Source organism: Neovison vison, chromosome 8 (genome assembly GCF_020171115.1).
Source record: "Neovison vison isolate M4711 chromosome 8, ASM_NN_V1, whole genome shotgun sequence".
Taxonomy (NCBI): Eukaryota; Metazoa; Chordata; class Mammalia; order Carnivora; family Mustelidae; genus Neogale; species Neogale vison.
Genome location: NC_058098.1, coordinates 67,311,747 through 67,331,824, shown reverse-complemented (window position 1 = coordinate 67,331,824; position 20,078 = coordinate 67,311,747). Strand labels below are relative to the sequence as shown.

The window sequence follows — 20,078 nt, the reverse complement described above, 5'->3', positions numbered from 1 at the left end:
TCAGGCCCTCCTTACCTGCCAGGATTGAAGCCTTGGACCCTCTTTTTATAAGCCTAGTCCAGAGGGGGCCCTTCTGTGTCCTTTTCTGTCCTGTGGGTTCAGGGGGGCTGTGTCAGCCCCCTACCTGACCTCACGGTGCTCTGTTGCAGACCGAAGGAGTCCTCTATAGTCTTACTTCTTTGGTGTTGCTTTACCCCCAAGTCCCATGGACCCCTGTTTTCCCATGGGTGGAGGCCCTCATATCTGTTGGAGCCGGTCCTGCCCAGCTGCTGCTCTGAGGTGTGGGAGCCCATTTTGTGGGCAGCTATGCGTGGCCAGTTTGGGAGCCTCTTAAGCACAGAGTCTGTGGTGTGGGCAGTGGGGCACCCCAGCACAGCTCTGGTGGGGCCTCAGGTCAGTCCATTTGGAAGCACAGGAGACCCTTGGGCACTGAGCACCCTCTGTCTAAACCCTTGACCTCGGCCTTTGCTGTGGCTGTTTTAACTGATGTTTCTGCACTTTGTTTCTGTGTCGCCTTCAGATATACCGATACTTCCCTGGGTTTGACTGGTTCTTCCTCGACCCCATTACAAGCAGTGGAATTAAATTTGCAAATGATGAAAAGTGAGTACTATGGTACAATACCTCATTTTCCAACTTAAAAAAAATCATTGAGATCCCCCAGGACTAGTCACCTTAACCAAACAGGGTGGAATTCTGTATACTGGGGTTCTTCCCCAACCACCAGACCTTTGTAAAGGGCAAGTCAGGCTGGGAGCTGCAACCGAGAGAAAAGGGATTTGAAAAGGCCATGGTGGCATTAAAGCAACAGGAAGACAACGTGTCCCTGTGTTTGTTGTATTTGTTAGTTGAAATCAGAATCAGAATTCCCACAGATTCTAATAAGGGGAGCTGTTACTCAAAAAATGACACTGCCTCGGCTGTTTGATTTCTGTTTGATTGTAGAAAAACGTTAGAGAGTTCACTATTAAAAATATTTCTAGGGACGCCTGGGTGACTCAGTTGGTCTGCCTTCAGCTCAAGCTGTGATCTCAGGATCCCAGAGTCGAGCCCTTCATTGGGTTCCCTGCTCAGTGGGGAGTCTGCTTCTCCCTCTGCCTACTGCTCCCCTTGCTTGTGCTCTGGCTTTCTCTCTCTCTGACAAATAAATAAAATCTTAAAAAAATTATATTTCTACTGGGGCTCCTGGGTGGCTCAGTCAGTTGAGCAGCCAACTCTTGGTTTCTTCTCAGGGCCATGGGATCAAGTCCCATATTGGGCTCCATAAAGAGTCTGCTTGAAGATTCTCTCCCTGTGCCCCTTCCCACCTTACTCACTCGATCTCTCTAAAATAAATAAATCTTAAAAAAATAAATATCAGGTTAACATTTAAAAATCTACACTCAGGAATAAATGTGAAAAAATGTGATATTTTTCCCCTTAATTATTTGTTTTGTTTCTGAAAATAGAGCAAACTAAAATTTCAACAGAAATAAGCAAAAAACCTGGTTGTTTATAAATATTGTTTTGGAACTTCAAGAATGATCTGAAAAAAGTGGATTCTAACAACAAGCACCACAGTGAGCTTTGGGTCCCCTGAAGGTGCCTTGGCCATGCTCTGGGCTGACCATTGAGGGGCTGGCAGTATTTCACCCGCAGGATGCATGGTGACAGCATGTGAACCAGGCCTTTTCTAGAGTGGGTCAGGGTTAGGACATACCCCTTAGAATGGAAGTCCTGAAAAGATGGGCAGTGTCACCGTCAAAGTGTGACCCTTGCAGCAGAGGTGCTCCTCCCTGGAAGCAGAATGCAGAGAAAGTGTGCACGTATGTGTACTGCAAGCAGAAGCCCAGATCACCAGATGGGCTGGGCATCGGTGGGGTGATAAGCCTTCTGGCCCAGGTCCTGCCCAGTGCCAAGCTTGCTCAGTGAGGGGTGGCCAGGGTACTCCAGGACCTGTCTATGCCCACAGCCCCTCCGTGGTTTGCTAGAGGGTTTGGATCATCTGAACCTCTTGAAAATGTTAATTTATTTGTAAACCTTCAGGGTGACCTTAAATGTCATTTTCAATAAAGACAGGTTAGAGCATGTAGGCTTTTTTACCAACACATTTCTAGTGACCATCATTTGCTATAGGTTTCTTGGCCCACCTCCATGGGCCAAATAGAAGTATCATTTTTTAACTTTTAAAGAATAGGTCTAGTGGCAAAAATAATAATTTCCAATTTCTAGAAAATACACAGGGATCGGATAAGATGAATGGATCGATCTCTAGACTTGACTGAATAGATGATGGTGTAAACACTAGTTCTCTAGTGAAAAGCCAGTCAAGTTCTATCTGTTGAGCACCATGGTGAAGCCCCACGAAACCTGGGTAGGCCCAGGGACCCCCGGCCTCTCCTTGGGGCCTTGGTTCAGTTCCATCTTCCCCCACAGTGTGAAGCATATCTCCTGCTCCCTGCTCATCCTGCATGCCGAGGACGACCCGGTTGTGCCCTTCCAGCTTGGCAGAAAGGTGAGAGTCGGTGCCAGCTCTGGTGTGGGCGGGTGCCTAGCCAGCTCCCATTCAGGCTGGGCCAGGCATCTGCAGGGGTTCTGCTGCTGCCAGGTGCCCCCACCTCAGAAGAAGAAGCTAGGGGAGGTCAGCAGCAGCAGCAGGGTCAGGTGGGGGCAAACAGTTGATGTCTTATCAGCAAAGGTACGCTAGAGGGCATGGACTTCTTCACCAGTACATTTGGTGATAGCAAGAGGAAACCTGAGAAGTAAGCAGATGGCTCCCAGTCCATGCGCAGGGAGCCTGGCCTGACAGACTTGACTGCTGGGTACTCGGCTAGGCTGGATGGAAGGAGCCCTTGAGGAGGAGGATCCCTGGCCCCCATGCAGGGATCCCAGTTGGCGGACTTGATACAGAACCTCTTGTCTGTTCTCCTGCCTTTGGAATGGGCCCGATGTCAGGAATACCATGCTGTTGGGGGGCCTCCATGTTTGCTTTTGCTGAGTTTGCTCTGCCTTTGCTGCCAGGCAGCAGCATTCAATTTGTAGAAGTGTTGTGGCAGCTAGCTAGCACCATTTGGCATGGTGATGGTGAGGGTCAGGGGCAGCCTTGATAGAGTGAGGCCTAGGGGCCAGTGGGTTCCAGCATGGCCAAGTCTCCTCCCTCCAGCAAGCCTGGGCCCACGGGGCTGTCTCACGACGGCTGCGACAGCAGACCCATAGAGCCTGGCCATCTCAGGGAGGAAGGGGCTGAGGAAGAACAGATTGTGAGCCAGGCTACCGACCGGCCTTGACCCAGGCACACGGCAAAGTCCAAGGCAGACAGCCCAGCCAAGGCCCCAGGATGAGCCCTTAGGGCTGCCCTGGGATGAGCCCTTAGGGCTGCTCCGGCACCTAGGCATCCACATGCCTGCATGCCAGGCAGCTCTTCCCGTGAGGCGGGCTCAGCTGCCTTACTGCCCCCTGCCGAGGGGCCGTCTAGGAGAGGGGCATTAGGACAAAGGGTCTCGAGTGTCAAGCCAAGGAGCTGATTCCTGTCCACACCTGTGCCCCTTGCTCTGGCCACACAGGCAGCAGGACAGCACCATCGCTGGCAGAGGACTTGGGTTGCTCTTCGGAGGTAGCAGCCACTGACTGGTTTCTCTCCTGGGGAGACCACTAGGCAGGGCTGCCATCTGTGGGTGCTGACCTGTCTCTCCCTCATCCCAGCTCTACAACATCGCTGCTCCATCCCGAAGCTTCCGAGACTTCAAAGTTCAGTTTATCCCCTTCCACTCAGACCTTGGCTACAGGCACAAGTATATCTACAAGAGCCCTGAGCTTCCACGGATACTGAGGTGAGGCATTCTCCCCCTGGGGTGTGGTGGCTCAGGCCAGGTATGCGTCAGGCCCAGCCCTGAAAGCTGCCTCAGTGGGGCAGAGGGTTGCCGTGACTCGAGAACCTTCCATCTCCACGGAGAGGGGTTCAGTGTTCATGGCGCCTCCCTCCTGAAGCGCTTCCGTGATCAGACAGGGCAGTGACTTCCCTGTGGTGTGGGTTGTGCAGGCTACGTAGACACCCCACTCGGGAGCATCCAGCCGCTGTGGGTCAGGCCTGTCTCTTCCTACACATGCATCAGGTCCTGCCCCTGTGCATATGCACATGGGAGACTCTGGGCCAGCTCCCAAAACCTGTTTGTCCTCAGCTGCTTCTTGACAGGGAGCTGTGCTCCCGGCTCCACCATGATAACCATGGTCTGGGGCCAGGACAGTGAGTGGCTGGGGCCATGGTGCCCATCCCTTGCCCAGGTACCAAGCCCAGGCATGAAGGGCAAGATGGTGGCACAGGGTCGTTTGGACTAGATGAGGCCTGGCCCTGCCTCAGAAGCCCAGGCTTTTGTGCAAGGACAAATCCCATCACTCAGGCCCATGCTCCCCAGCCTCCTTGCCTCCCATCCTAGGCACAGGCAGCCCAGCATCTCCTGGCCATGTGGCCTTCTGCAGGATGCCGAGGTGGGGATGGTGCAGGTTCACCTTTCTGGGGCTGCTGAGCCTGGGGGTGTTGGAATTGGCCTTCAGTAGTTTTATGCCATCACACTTCAGCTCTCCTGTGGCTGTCTCAGCAGTTCCAGAAGCAAAGCTGCATTTCTTTTTTTTTTTTGGTAAGATTTTATTTGTTTATTTGACAGACAGAGATCACAAGTAGACAGAGAGGCAGACAGAGAGAGAGAGGGAAGCAGGCTCCCCGCTGAGCAGAGAGCCTGATGCGGGGCTTGATCCCAGGACCCTGAGATCATGACCTGAGCTGAAGGCAGAGGCTTAACCCACTGAGCCACCCAGGCACCCCCCAAAGCTGCATTTCTTTAGTGGTTTGCCATTTCCTGCATCAGGGACCTGGGTTGCTGAGAGGGGACTGTGAACTCAAAGAGTATGGGTTTGCTCTAGGGTTGTGATTTTTCCAGCATAAAAGGAATAGGTTATAGGAAATTTAGCCCAGGGTACAGCTCTAGAGTTTAGAACAAAGAAGAGTAGCCCATTACCTGGTCTTTCTTCCTACAGGGTTGGGATTTGACCAGGCCAATTCCATTGGAGCCCTGTTTATTTAACTCAGGCTTTCTGAGCGGGGGTGGTCCTCCAGGGTCCTTCTCAGACTCCTGGGATGAGTTGTTTGAGGACGGAGGAGGAAAGAGCTCTGGTGTGGGCTGTGGGTTTGGCTGATGGCTGTCCTCATGTCGTCTAGGGAATTCCTGGGGAAGTCAGAACCTGGGCGCCAACACTGAGTCTTGCTGCCTGAAGGAGCATGAAGACCTCTACCCTCCTCCCCTTTGCTCCAGCCAACCTGGCACCCTGGGGCCCAGGGGTGCCAGCGTCTTCAGTGCCCCCGGAGAGAGGACTTGGATGCCAGCTGGGGCAGGCGGAGGAGACCCGGCAGACCTGAGGCACCTGTCTTGGGTGGCTGGGAGCATGGATCTGTGTGGAAAACACAGGTTGCAGGCATGGGATCCCCTCTCCCTCTTGTTGCCACTCAACCCGAGCTCTCATTGGGAAGACAGTGACAGAGCAGGCCAGCCGCCAGCTGGTCTATCCCGCACTTGCTGAGCTGGGCACAGGGAGCCTGGGGCAGGAGGCTTGGGGTCTTGGGGCCACACTGAGCTTTCCAGCATCACTGGTAAGATCGTGGGGAGATGGGTTCTGTCCCTTCCCAGCCCACGCAGAATAGACTCTAATGGTCCCATTGGCACCCCCCCAACCCAGAGCACCCTGCTTGCCTACCTTGGCAGTCCCTGCCTCCCTGGGCAGGTCCCACTGCTCACAACGGGGGAGGTGAGGTGCCCGTGACCTGCACTTCCTCCACTTTCTGCCCACCTTTCCGCCTAACCTGGCCTTAGACTGAGCATTTATTTAAGAATAAAATCGTGGTGGTGGTCTATCTGCTGTGTTCTCAGTGACCCCTCCAGCTATTTTCAGGTCATGCTCAGAGCCCAGCCTGTGGGAGGAGGGGCAGCTCTATAAGGCCAGGGATCCTGGGCCTTCCTTTCCTCCTTCTAGATGTGGAGGTCCATGCAAGGAGGGGCATCGTCCCAGGACAAGGTATGTTCATGGCCGGGGGGTGGCTTCTCCAGAGGGGACAGGGGGCATTTTCCTAAAATACAGGCCCCTTTCAACTTCACACTGTAGCAAGCTTACTGGATGTTGGTATTGGTTGGCAGGCTCTAGGGTTTCACCCACAGACGCCAAGCAAGCCCTGGCATGAGTCCGTAGAAGGACATGGGGCACTGGAGTAAGAGGTTTCTAGTTCTAGTCCATGAGCGCCGCCTTGTTCACTTATTGGGGAAAGGGAGTGTTGTTCAGTTTTTTGTCAAATCAGTCTCCCTGGACTTCTGCTGCCCCCACTTGGCACCCTCTGAGGATCCTGCTTCTCAACAGCCCCGGTGCTGGTAAAGGGCCAGATTCTCATATCCCAGCTAAGTAACCAGAGAGTGAGAAGTCTGTGGTTTAGTAAGGGGCTTTCAGGCTGGCCCCACAGAGGACTGTCCTACCCGTGCGGCTCAGGTATAGAGGCGTGATGCACAACAGAGAATGAAAGCCCACCTGGGACCTACTTCCCCTGATGGTTGGACTCTCCCACTAGGGTCCTAAGGCTCTGGGACTTTGCGGTCTTGGCAGCTCAGAAATTCCCCTGGGTTACAGGGAGCCTAGTACACCAGCCTGTTCTTTAAGGTCTGTGGCCACTCTTGGCAGCTGTGGGCAGGCTGTGGGGCCGATGTGCCAAGGCAGGTGACAGCTTCTCTTTTCTGAGGTACCTTCAAGCTGCCTATAGTGATTCTCACATTGGGAAAACCATGCCTTTCCTAAAGGGGTTGAAGCATGAACAGACTCTCCTGAGGTCAGTTTATGTCTTCCTTCTATTGGATGGGTTCCCCTGGCATCAGATTTGGGTGTGTGCACTACCTGCAAGACCCCACCCCATCCCTGGGGTGAGACATAAGCCCCTTCCTATAGCGTGTTCCTATGTAACTGCTCTGCGTGATGTGCCCCCTGGGCCCGAGTAGCCCCCCAAGGCTTGCTCTTCCAGCCCTGTGACTGAGGCCCCAAGTCAGAGCTGCCCTCCCACCCCACTTCAGCCAGATGCAACCCACCCACCCTGCCTGGGCAGGGTTCTGTTCTGTTCTGGCCTCCTGTTCTGTGTTCTGTGTATGTGTGAGCCTTGTGAGAGGATATGAAGTAAAATATAGGCTGTTGGTATTTTGATAGGTGCTCTAGATAGTGCTCTAGAAAGCACTGATAGGGATGGTGAGCTGCTGGGCCATCGGATTGGCTAATCAAGTCCAAATGCCTTCACTGCTGGTCTCAGTAATTGTGGGCTAGGACAGATGTAATCTCTGCTGATCACAAAACCAATCCTTGAATTAAAAAAAAAAAAAGAAAGGAACAGATCAAGACATGCACAGCTATAAATTCTGCAGTTAATACATGTTTCCTGGAAGAACGTGTGTCCTGGGAGCTGCTCAGCACCCCCAGGCCGCTCCAGCGGGCCCACGGTGCTATTGTCCTGTAGTTTTCAGGTTGTTTGGCTAATAGCCCCAAGTTCATGTCCCTCCTGGCTTTTAATTCAGCCTACAGTGACACAGTTTGGGGGACATGCTCTCATCCCCAGGGCATTCCATGTCCTAGGGCCAAGAGTGGCTGGTAGAGGGCAGGTGCAAAAGAACCAGTGTAATTTGCACCAATGATGCCAACATCCAGATGACAGTTTATACAACAGATTGGATGATTCTTTTACCAGCTTGTGGTTCAAACACACATACTCTTTTTTTTTTCTTTTATTTTCAGCATAACAGTATTCATTATTTTCTTACCACACCCAGTGCTCCATGCAATCCGTGCCCTCTCTAATACCCACCACCTGGTTCCCCCAACCTCCCACCCCCCCCACCCCTTCAAACCCCTCAGATTGTTTTTCAGAGTCCATAGTCTCTCATGGTTCACCTCCCCTTCCAATTTCCTTCAACTCCCTTCTCCTCTCTAACTCCCCATGTCCTCCAGGCTATTTGTTATGCTCCACAAATAAGTGAAACCATATGATAATTGACTCTCTCTGCTTGACTTATTTCACTCAGCATAATCTTTTCCATTCCCGTCCACGTTGCTACAAAAGTTGGGTATTCGTCCTTTCTGATGGAGGCATAATACTCCATAGTGTATATGGACCACAACTTCCTTACCCATTCGTCCGTTGAAGGGCATCTTGGTTCTGTCCACAGTTTGGCGACCGTGGCCATTGCTGCTATAAACATTGGGGTACAGATGGCCCTTCTTTTCACATCTGTATCTTTGGGGTAAATACCCAGTAGTGCAATGGCAGGGTCATAGAGAAGCTCTATTTTTAATTTCTTGAGGAATCTCCACACTGTTCTCCAAAGAGGCTGCACCAACTTGCATTCCCACCAACAGTGTAAGAGGGTTCCCCTTTCTCCACATCCCCTCCAACACACGTTATTTCCTGTCTTGATAATTTTGGCTATTCTAACTGGTGTAAGATGGTATCTCAATGTGGTTTTAATTGGAATCTTCCTGATGGCTAGTGATGATGAACATTTTTTCATGTGTCTGATAGTCATTTGTATGTCTTGATTGGAGAAGTGTCTGTTCATATTTTCTGCCCATTTTTTGATATGATTATCTGTTTTCACACATACTCTTAAGTCCCACCTGCAGCTGGGATGGGAGAGCTTGGTCTGTCCTTAATCCCAGAGTGATGGGCCCCTTACAAGGGAGGGTCCGAAGCCTGCCCCTGTGATGCAGCCCCTACCCTGTCCTCGGTGCAGAATGAAACACAGACCAGGTCAACGAGGCACAGGCAGGAAGGTTTAATCAGTTTCTCACACGAGGCAGTGACATCAAGTGGCACAGTGATGGTCACACATGGCCTAAGAAATGGGGCAGCGGGAAGGTGGCGGAGGTGTGACCACAGCCCCAGAACGTGGGCCTCCCCAGCAGACCTCTGCAGCTCTGGTGAAGGGCACATATGAGCAAATCCTCCATGGCCTGATTCTGTGAGCAGTCAGGACCCGAGGTGAGGGCAGAGCCCTGTGCCATCCAGACCCAGCATGCAAGGATGCAGAGCCTCTGGAAGGGTGCTTCCCCTCCTTTTCCCATTAAGCCTGTGGTGAAGCACGCCAGCCTGCTCCCTAGCTCTCTCCCCTGGGCAGCTGAGAGGGGCTCATCCACCCGCCTGCCACCAGCCTGCTGTCCAGACAGAAGCAAAGTGGGCTCCCTTCTGGGCCTGCTCAGTCCTTTCCAAGGTGGTCACTCTGCTGGAAACCAAGGGAGAAGGGAGGGGCCCCAAGTGTAAGACAGGAAAGGCAGGCCCCAGGACACACGAGGCAGGGGCATTTGGCCTCCCCAGCAAAGGCAGCGCCCCACCGCAGGTCCCCCAGGTCTGGACAACACATTCCAGCATTGCCTCTCCACAAAACTTCAAAAGTGTCACTTTTAGTTGCTAAAACAAGAAAAGGCTTCAGCTACTTTCATTTCCCTGGGAAGCTGATTATCCTCTCAAGAAAGCAAAACCACGGTAGCTTTGCATCAGCCAGCCTTGTCCTAGCCAAGGACCCCAGGATGCCAGACACAGATGTCCTCCCCCATGTCTCCCTCAGCCATCCTAGAGCCTCTTTATCTGATCAGTCTGGAACTTTGGGCCACAGCGCCCACGTTGCAGCTGCAGACATGGCCAGAGTACTAGCATGGCCAGGAGGCTGGGAGCCCACGCCAGCGGGCCAGCACTTGTGGTACAGAAAACACACAGTTCCCCAGGCTTCGCCACAGCTATCTGCCCAGACCCTGGAATCCAGAGGCTCAAAACTAAAAACAAGCTCACTGCAAGGTGCGTGCAAGGTCTGAGAGGAGCCCACCCGGTGGCTCTACCCTCCCCACCTCCTTGTGTCAGGTGAGCTAAAGCTGCGGGGCCAGCTGCCCCAGTCAGTGCTGCAAGCTCTGCTTTCCTGCAGGAAACTGGGAGTACCTCTCTCTTTGCATCCTTTCTTCCTTGCCCACCCCAAGCCATCACCACTACAATTCTCATGGCCCTCCAGAAACAGCAGGCCATTGCTAGGGCACCTAATCCCTGGGGAGGTTGGGGAGTGGGATCTGTAGGTCGGAGGGCTCCACGCCCCAGATGTCCCGGGCATACTCTGTGATGGTCCGGTCACTGGAGAACTTGCCCGAGCAGGCGATGTTCCTGATGACCTTCTTGGTCCACTCCCTGGGGTTCTGCAGAGGGAAGAAGAGGCTGAGTAATCTCAGGTACCACACAAGACAGCCTGCACTTCCAGAACTTCACGGCTGCTTCTAGATGGGCTCTCAGCCCCTGTTCATCAGCATGATGAACAAAGATGAAATTGTAATCAATAGCTCACTGAAATGGGGATCCTCACCAATAAGAAAAGCTATCAAATGACTAGATACGGGGGTAAGGAGCCTGAGAAGGCCCTGGGCCTCAAAATGTGCCACGTATTCTGAGGCACAGCCCACCTGACAAAGAACCACCACCAGGTGAGTACCCGCCAAGTGCATCCATGGAAAAAGGCTAAGCAATCTCCCCTCCACGGCTTCCCCCAGAGCCTGACAACCATCCCTGGACTGAGCCAGCATCATGGGGAGCCTCCCCGAAAGGGAAGACTCTGCTGAGTCCCACGTCTGGGAAGCAAAGGTGCCCCCGCCAAAGCCCTGCCTGGTAACTTAGCTTTCCAGGCCCCCCTGTTCTTTAATGGGTCTCCAAGGGCAGACAGCTTCCCTAAAGGTGGGGGACAGGGGCCAGGACCGCAACACATCAGAAACATCCTGCAGGCCTCATCCAAGAACCAGGGGAAGAATCCATCTGACCCACCACTGCAGACTCACACCACAACACCCAGAGTCCTCTCCCCCGCCACCACTGGTGGGGCACACAGGCTGGGTGTCCAGAAAACCCCAGCAAGGGGAGGGAAGTGGGCACCAAGGGATACCCTCCTTCAGCCCTGCAAGCTCTGGTCCTCTGTCTTCCTATGAGTCCCCACGTGGATACACCCACTCCCTAGGGGACATGCTCCATACAGAAACTGGGATGAGGGGTCCCTCCTTGTCCACCTTCGCCAAGGACTGGGGAGCTGGCTATAGTGGTACAGCCTTAGAAAGACCACTCTTTACAGCAATGGCCCCTCACTCAACATGGAAGCTTGCCCTGTTCAAGGAAGCACTCTCATTTTTAAACATAGGCTTTCTGTGTGCACACATGTCTTCCTGGCTCTGCACTTGCTCCCCACATCCTCCCAATCACACCCACTGGGGGCTCAGACCACAGTGTCCATCGTCTCTGCCGTCCACAGAAACTCCTGTCCTGCTCACGTGTGTTCTGTGGCAGCCGCTCAGAGCCTGGGCAGAAACGTGCCAGTGTGGACAGTGGCCTGGCCCCAAGGGGTCCCAAGGCACCAGCCTCACCAGGGGACAGCAGAGGGACAACGGAGACCATGTGAGTAGAAGCTGATCAAGAACCCCTGGACAGCCCATGTCCATGATGCAGCTCAGCCCACTGAGCGCCCAGCCCCCTTTGTCCAGGCCACAAGGTGAACAGTGGCCTCCCAGGACTGGACCTTACAGACGTCCCCCCCCTGCTCCCCTGGCAGGCCACCCTCCCATCCCAGCTTGGGGGCCCTAGAACCATACCTGGTACAGCTGATCCACCTGGGCCTGGCATGCCACATATGCTTCATAATCTGCAAACACTTTGAACCTGAAACAGGAGACAGGGAGCTAGGCCACTGTGGCAGGTGGTGAGTCAGAGGTCAGGAAATGGGCCACTAGGCCCCGGCCATCCAGGTCCTCATGCTTTGGGATGAGCCACAGAGGTGGTTCTAGGAGCAGAACTTTTGTACTGGGGATATTATTCTACAGAAACCTTGTTTTCACCTGTTTCTAACACACCCTCCCCACGCAGGCAGGGCTGAGTGGCACAAGCTGAGAGGCTTCCTCCAACTCCACTGCCCCAGGGTACGTGGCACAGATAGGCAGCAAGGCTCCGCCTGGCCATTCCTTCCCAGAGCCAAGGGGGTGAGAGCTGGTGATCCAGGGAAAGGATCCTGTGGACAGCATGGCAGGAGTTATGTAAGGGGACTGTGTTTCCGTTTGTGGTTGAGTTGCGGAGATGATTCAGGAAACTGAGCAGTGTTTCCTTGATTCCAGTCTGAATCAGGGCCAAGCTCCCATCCTGCGCTGTGCGGGGCCGGGACCGCGATCTGGTCTGACAGACACCAGCCCCCAGCCCTCACAGGCCAGCAGCAGATGGCCAGCACAGGCCACCACCTGAAGGCAGCTGAGAGTGGGACAGAGCTCAGCTCTTGCCAACAGGCCAGAGCAAAGAAAGGCCACGAGAGGGCAAGCGGTGGTGCTGACCTGCTGCAAATGAGCACGTGCGGGAATGTGGACAGTATAGCCCTTTGTTGATGCGTTGTAATAAAATATCACAACTTAATTTGCATCACAAGTTAATTCCTCTTAAACCACCTGGTGTCACCACTGGCCAACATCTGGCTCAGTTGGGCCTGTGGGACTTTGGTTGTAGAGGCCCAGCCCCCCACCTCACCCCGCCCCACAGAGGTTTCTGGAGCATCCTGCCCACAGGGAAGAGAGGGTCAGGAATTGCCTCACACCAGCCCCATGTGAAACCACCTTCTGCTTGTCGTGCCCTTTGGTGGGGGAGTAGGGTTAGCCAGTGCTGGGGGGCCCCGGGGCTGGACCATGCACTGGCCACCCCTACCACCAGGGCCCCAAGCAGGCAAGCACCTCCAGAGGCCCCTGCAGGACCCGGTTGATAGCCTGGGGCTCTGCCCATGGGCTGGGGTGGGGAGCAAGCCTTACCATGGGTCATCCCCAAAGTGCAGGCTTTGGCCCACCAGGAGGACCCCCCTCTGTCTGGCCAGCGGTGGGAAGGGACAGGAGAACGAACCTATCGTGGTTCAGCAGCATGTTGACCACGTCCCTGAAGCAGTCTGGTTCCTTGGGAGAGAAGAAGCCGCTGCTGATCTGGTCCACGGCCTGCTTCAGCTCGGGCAGGCGGTCATAGTACTCTCTGGCATTGTACCTGTGGAAAGGTGGGGCCAAACCTCAGGTTCCGGAGTGAGGGAGGGTGTCTGTACTGGGCACACCTCTGGTCCCAGACCAACCCTGGCTCTGGGCCTGCCTAGCCACATGCACCGCTGGGCCCCACAGAGGCAGCGATGTGCTAGACGGGCAGAATGAATCCTGCAGCTCCCTGGTTAGAGAAACACAATCACTGGAAGACCCAGAATCACATGCTTGGTACCATCATATTCCTGTAGGGGAAGGCTGCCCGAGAATATGCCCACTGCATGCCACCTCCACGCCACTCCCCCACACCCTACCTCTAACTGTCCCTGCCCTGCTTCCTGCCACCCCCTACCCCCGGCCACCACGACAAAGGAAATGAGCACAACCAGACACAAGAGGCCACAGCCATCGGAGTCTGGAGCGGAGCAGGGGCAGGGGTGGGGGGCGAAGCATGGAGCAGGTGTGCAGGTGTGCAGTGCCAGGAGACTGATGTGGCAGAAAGCCCAAACTGAGGGTCAGGCAGAAAAGGACACGTGGGGGGAGTGTTCTCAGGTTGGGTGACTCTCATCCATGACTTCTGGGTTTTCACTCAGCTGGTGCCTGAGGCCTCATCAATTCCCCTGAGAGCTTTTAGGCAATTAGGCACTACTGTCTTTGATTTTGCATTATTGCTCTGAATCAGGCTGCGGCCAAACTCAAGAGGGTCTGAGGTCATGACACATGAGGAAAGGCTGAGAATGTGTCACAGACCAGAGGAGACTGAAGACCTGCCATCTAAACACAAGCGTGCCCTGGGTGGGATCCTGGGACAGAGGACATTCATGAAGAAACACTAAAATCAAGCAGGGACTTTAAGTAACACTGCGCTGCTGCTGGTTAGCTAATTCTGATAACGTACCACCCTACTTAGGAAGATGTCAGCAATAGGAAAACTACAGAACTCTGAGATCTCTTTGCAACTTTTCTTAAAACTTGATACTATTCCAAGACGATCAGTTTACTTTACAGAATCAGTCCAGGGAATCTCAGCTGCAGGCCAACCCCAAATCCCCACACTGGCCTGGAGTGCTCAGGGCTTTGCCTCCAGAGACCAGGGCCTTCTACCCTTTTGAAAACACTCGCTCTGAACCCACAGTCTGGGCCAGTGGAGACCAGCACAGAACATCTAGTTCCCGCCCAAGCCAGCCTTCGGGACAGCCTGTGGGGTGCTCAGGAGAGGAGCAGGCTCAGCCAATGTGCCCACAGCCACCCCCAGCTGCCAGGTGGGCATCACCCCAGCAAGCATGGGCCTGGCTCCCAGAGTGCTCTCAGCTCCCCCACCCCCAGTGCTCCAAGCCATGCCCAGGGAGCTGCTGGGCCCTGACAGCACAGGGAGGGACACACACCCTTTCCGGTCCAGGGCCTCAACGTCCTCCACACGCATGCCAAAGATGAAGAGGTTTTCAGCCCCAGCCTCCTCAGCCATCTCCACATTGGCGCCGTCCATGGTACCAATGGTAAGGGCCCCGTTGAGCATGAACTTCATGTTGCCTGTGCCCGAGGCCTCGGTGCCTGCAGTGGAGATCTGCTGGGACAGGTCTGCTGCGGGGATCACTGCAAGCAGGTGGGCGAGAAGGTATGTCACCACAAGCTGCTCACAGCATGAGAGCCATGGGAACTCTGTGTAGGGAAACCACACGCCCTCCTCCAGCCCACAGCTGGTGTTCCCAGAGCAGGTGCCATCTGCTGCTCAGTCCAGGATGGGCCTGAGCCCTGCAGCCCACCCATGCTAGCCTGTAAGGGCTTCCCTTCCTGAGTCAGAGCAGCCTGAAGCCAATATGGTAACTCCTGAGAAGACCCCAGGTCACAAAAGACCTTTGTTCTGGGACCTTCCAGGGACTGGGCCCAACCATAGCCTGGGGGACCCTGGTTCTGGCTTTTGGTGTTATCACTCTGTTTCATCCCGAAAGGAGTTCTGTCTCATGGCATCAGGTCGGAAGGCTCCTTAGAGCACTTCAAGAGGACTTTGGATTCACAGAACCAGAGAACTAGGAACTTCCTTGTGTTCACATGCATGCAAGTCACTCTATAGTATGCAGCCTGGGCACAGCTTGCCACGATGATGACCCTAATGGCAGGGCCCCGAGGTTTCTCCCAAGGGTGGGCTCCCTGTGCCTCGAAGATGTGGCTAGTGGGAAAGCTCCATTTTCCTACCCCGCCCTGGCCTCCCTGCTCCCACACCTTCATCTTGTCCATGGAGCTGATGCTGCTCCCCCAGCCCAGTGGCTGGCACTTGGGGTCAGCAAAGAGCAGAGTCCAGCCCTTCTTCAAGGTCAAGCCCAAGGAGTCAGGGTAAAGAGATACAGGCATCTCCAGCCCCCTTATATCTCTACACAGAGAGCAGGCTGATGTGATAGTGTACATGCTGCTACAGCAAGTTCAAGAGCTGAGGGAGCACTTGGGGGACCCAGACTTCAGCTCTGAGGTCCCAGAACAGGCACCCCAAGTTCAGTTCTAAAGATGCCCAGGAGCCAGCCGGCCCCAAATAACAGTGAGGAAGGGCAGTTCCAGGCGGCAAAGGGCTTGACAAAGATATGTCAGAAGCTCAGTGAGGAGCTAAGCATGGCATTGACCCTGAACCACATATGGTCTGTGACAGCTGAGGGACCCAGAGATGGTCCGATGAGCTGGCCGAACTGGCAGGAAAGGGGAGCGAGTCAGCCTGCACATCGTTATTCAGGGTAGAAGGCAACTGCTGGTCTGTCTGAGCTCCAGATGTCCCTGCTACTCAGAGCTCAGGCTTCCCATCTCTTGCTTCCTGCCATGACCTCCAGACAGGGCCAGTTTAGAAAGTCCTGCCCAGCTCAGGATAGTCATGCTCAAAGGCACACCTGGCTGCAGGAACTTCTCCAGAGGGCAACATACACCCTTGGAGGAACAGCCCCAGGGGGCGTGATGTCAGGCCCTAAATTGCCTTTGGAAACACAGAAGAGGCAGGTGCCGGCCCAGATCAGAAGCAGTTACGCCCCTGAGAGCACATCGGTAGTGCTAGCAGAAGCACCCTCTGGCCGTGGGAGGAGGGGATGAGGAGGCCGACCTGGAAGCTCTAAGAGCAGAAATGAGTGAGCTCTAAGAGCAGAAATGAAAGCTGGGGAGCAGAGGAGGTCACAGGCAGAAGTGAGAAGGTCTGGAGACGAAGGATGTCTGAGGTTGAGAGTAACTCTCTGCACTCGGTGATGGGCAGAGAGCTTCCCCGAAGCCTTTCACTGCTAGAACGGAGGCCCGCTCCAGCAGGGAGAGCCTGGTATCTGGGGCAGAGTTCATCGGCCCCATCAGCAACCACCACCCACATCCCACCCAGGCAGGGGCAGGCTTTCCTGTCTGACATGGCTGCCCTGGGCCTACCTTTCTCAGCCAGAGACACTCGGTAGTTTTCCAGGAAGATCACTTTGAGCTTGTCACCCACAACAGGATCGTGGTTGACGACACTGCCAATGGATGTGACCAGCTTGATGATCATCTTTGCCATGTGGTAACCGGGGGCCGCCTGGAGACAGAGGGAGGTTTAGTACAAGAACACCTGTGCTCAGGGCAGTGCAGGGTCCTCAGAGCATCCTGGGGCCCTGCACTGGATCGCTGAGGTTACACCTGGCCACATGGCCCCCCCTGCCTGTCCTGCATGCAGTCTGGCAGACAGCCTCATGACAGAGGAACCCACGCCCCACAGGGTGCAACGCCTGCCTGTGACCTCACTCCAGGGACTGCCTCAGCCCACCCAACAGCTGCCTCAGCCTGGGCTGAAACCTGTCAGCCTCCAATGCATCTCTGACTCTAGTTAGTTCTTCAGAAATGAGATAAAAGGATGAAGAATAAATGAAACAAGATGGGATTGGGAGGGAGACAAACCATAAGTGACTCTTAATCTCACAAAACAAACTGAGGGTTGCTGGGGGGAGGGGGGTTGGGAGAAGGGAGGTGGGGTTATGGACATTGGGGAGGGTATGTGCTTTGGTGAGTGCTGTGAAGTGTGTAAACCTGGCAATTCACAGACCTGTACCCCTGGGGATAAAAATATATTATATGTTTATAAAAAATGAAAATAAAAATTAAAAAAAAAAAAGGATGAAGACTTTCAGAACTACCAACTTATAGGAAACACAAGGAACTAAGCAACATACTGGAACATGCCAGACAGATATCTGGAAGACACACAGCCCAGTCTCTGTAACAAATCAGTTGCAGGTGGCATGGAGGAAAGCCACCGACGATGAGGTGGCAGACAACAAGCAATCACCAGGTGAGGCCCTGCCGGGGTCCAGAGTTAATCAATCTGTTCCAGATATTTGTAAGTTCACTATCTATGTGTGAAGATGGAATCGTGTGGTGGTGTTAAAAAGAGTGTTTCTGTGGCAGTTTGGAAGGAAAACGTCATCAGAAACATGTGTGAAGTACTTAGAGGTGAAGTGATACTATGTCTAGAATTGACTTTGAAATGGTCCCACAGGAGTCTGAGATGGGTGTATGGATATTATTACTAGGATTTCTACTTTTCTCTAGGCTGAAAAATTTTAACAATGAACATTTAAAGAACTGTTGGAAAGCCCATACCTCTAAGAAATGCACCCTGGGATACTGACAAAGGAACCGACAGGCACTAGGGGAGGGAAGGGGCCCAGCTGGTATCCCTGTGGGGCTTGCTGGCCCCAGGCAGGTGCTCATACCTCCTGCCCACCTTCATGTGTGCTTGAGCTGGCGGGGCAGATAGTGCCCAGTCTCCGCCCTGTAGTCCCCCATAAGAAGATGCGCTCCACAGTGTCCTCATGTTTTCTGAGGACACTGAGGCTCTTGGGGAAAAGTGGCAGAGAGTGGAAACACAGGTCCTAGAACTCAGAGTACGGAGAGGAGACCCACCAGGGAGTAATGGCCGCACATGGGACCCCATGATCACATGTCCAAAAGCATGCACCACCGTGAATAAAATGAAAGAAAGCTAGGCTGAGCTCCCAGCTGGTGTACACTGGGCTGAGGAAGCAGCCAGACATCTATGTCCACTCAGCACACAAGTACAAGGGAGTGAGTGGGCAGCATGCTAGGGCCTGAGAGCTGGGCACAGGTGTGGAAGGCAGTAGCTATGCAAGGAAAGGCATGGACCCATCAGATGGAGGGCCTGTAAGCCCGCTGTAGCTGGGGAACCCCACTCTTATGTTTGGCAGGCAGTGGTCCCGTTTGGCTCCCTCCTGTGGCTGTTCTGATGGACACTGAACCAACTAACTCAGTCCACAGGCACAGAGGGGAAGCAGAAGGCCTCTAGCAGTCTGTGCATATGCCAGCCCTGAGCCACCGCAGTGTCCAGCACACTGGGCAGCTGGCACCCCAGTTAGGACACAGTCTGCACAGACAAAAAGCATGGTGGTTTGTGCATTAAGGCTAAATATCAAACAAGGAGCAAAGAGGACATCACCTCACCTTGCCCCCGATCATGACAGTCCTGGGCACAAAGGCCTTGGCTGGGTCCTTCTTTATTCCTGCAGGACAAACAAGAGATTCAAATAAGGCACTAAAGCCAGACAAACCCCTGCTTTGGGACACGGCGTGGTGACCAGCATCCTCAGAGATCAACCCCAACTCATGGGGCAGGGTGCAGCCACTGGGGCCCCCTGTGTCTGTTGGGAACTCTCACTTACAAAAAGGGGGACAAGCCCCTAGATGCTGCATTTATATCCCACTTTGGTGAGGAAGGAGGCTAGGAACAAACTCTTCCAAAAGGCTCAAAGAAAAAGATGCACCTCTGTTTCCGGAACAGCCCAAAGCAGGGGGGCTGGCTTGGCTCTAGTCACTGGCTATCAAGGCCCTTGCACATGATGGATACTTGGAAAAAGGGGGCCCCGGGATCATGGTCATTGTACCGTCAGCCCTTGATAGGTGTCAGGCAAGACTCCAAGTTTCCCCCTACCCTTGCTGTGTTCAGAGGTGAGAAGCTCTCCTGAAGCTCTTGCAGGGGTGCAGCCCGAGGGTCAAGGTACAGTGGCTGGCTCACCTGCAGCCCCAGCAGACTGAGAGAGTCCTTTGCCAGGCCCCTGGGTCTCAATGTCAGTGGGTATGGGCAGATGCTGGAGGGGGTCTACAAAGAGGGATGAGGCAGCCCTCCATCACATTCTTCATAGGCCAGGGACCAATCAGAGCAGTAAGAATTGTGGCTGAGCTTTAAATGACTCCAGGTCTTACCAAGAATATGGCTGTCCCTAGTTCTGAACTTTCCCACTTCCAGAAATCAGACCAAACAACAATGCAAGGAGGAAAAAAATAAAACACAAACTACATTTTCACCAAAGCCCAGAAAGAGGAAAAACACACAAACTCCAGGTCACCGAACAGCTATGCCACATCACAGCGTGGGTGGGGGATAGGGCTATGAGGGCAAGGGGTCCCCAGGACCCAGCCTCTCCAAAGGAGCTGACGGCAGGGCTGGCGTCCTGGGGTACAGGACCTGTACCTCTTTTCTAGGGAAACCTGCTTGGAGGGTCTGACATCCTGGGGCAGAGGCCCCCAGGCAGAAATCAAGGGGTCAGGGTGGGTGGCCTTCTAAGCCAGCCTGGGCTTGGAAAGACAGAGGACCAATGGCCACACAGACAGGGGCCACGGCAGCACTGAGGAAGCCCACAGCTGCCCTGGGCTCCATGAAGCCCCTGCTGGTAGCCCCGGGTAGTGCAGCTCAGGCAAATTCAAACACAGAAGATACATGGTTTCCCTCTGGACAAGAAGCTGAACCGCCCTCCCTATAAGAACCTCCAACTTGGGATGGCCGTCAGCCTAGAAGAGTCCACAGATTGGGAACTGAGATCCCGGCGGGGAGGGAAGCACACTGGAGTGCATGAAATGAGAACTGTCAGGATATGGGAGTGAAAGGAAGCCAAGAAAGAGCCAGATAGAAAAAGCACACACACACAACACACAGAGGATAGAAACAAGAAAAGTAGACAACATAGCAGGAAAGGAAAGATCTTTGGAAATGTTTGGAGAGTACTCAAGAGACAAGAAGAAAA

General features: G+C 54.0%; 2 protein-coding genes across 2 annotated transcripts in view; one reads left to right on the top strand and one right to left on the bottom strand.

The window, feature by feature from the left end:
- ABHD12 (abhydrolase domain containing 12, lysophospholipase) overlaps window positions 1-5,881 on the top strand; it is a 91,468-nt gene extending 85,587 nt beyond the window's left edge. The window contains exons 10-13 of the mRNA XM_044263826.1: window positions 521-603; window positions 2,416-2,494; window positions 3,682-3,809; window positions 5,192-5,881. Of these exons, the coding sequence (XP_044119761.1) occupies window positions 521-603; window positions 2,416-2,494; window positions 3,682-3,809; window positions 5,192-5,231 (330 nt within the window). The 3' untranslated portion in view covers window positions 5,232-5,881. The remainder of the gene's footprint in view (window positions 1-520; window positions 604-2,415; window positions 2,495-3,681; window positions 3,810-5,191) is intronic.
- A 2,926-nt stretch (window positions 5,882-8,807) lies between these two features.
- PYGB (glycogen phosphorylase B) overlaps window positions 8,808-20,078 on the bottom strand; it is a 58,143-nt gene continuing 46,872 nt past the window's right edge. Inside the window, exons 15-20 of the mRNA XM_044263825.1 lie at window positions 18,502-18,560; window positions 16,441-16,582; window positions 14,442-14,649; window positions 12,935-13,069; window positions 11,656-11,722; window positions 8,808-10,224 (exon numbers count right to left, since the gene is read on the bottom strand). Of these exons, the coding sequence (XP_044119760.1) occupies window positions 10,072-10,224; window positions 11,656-11,722; window positions 12,935-13,069; window positions 14,442-14,649; window positions 16,441-16,582; window positions 18,502-18,560 (764 nt within the window). The 3' untranslated portion in view covers window positions 8,808-10,071. The remainder of the gene's footprint in view (window positions 10,225-11,655; window positions 11,723-12,934; window positions 13,070-14,441; window positions 14,650-16,440; window positions 16,583-18,501; window positions 18,561-20,078) is intronic.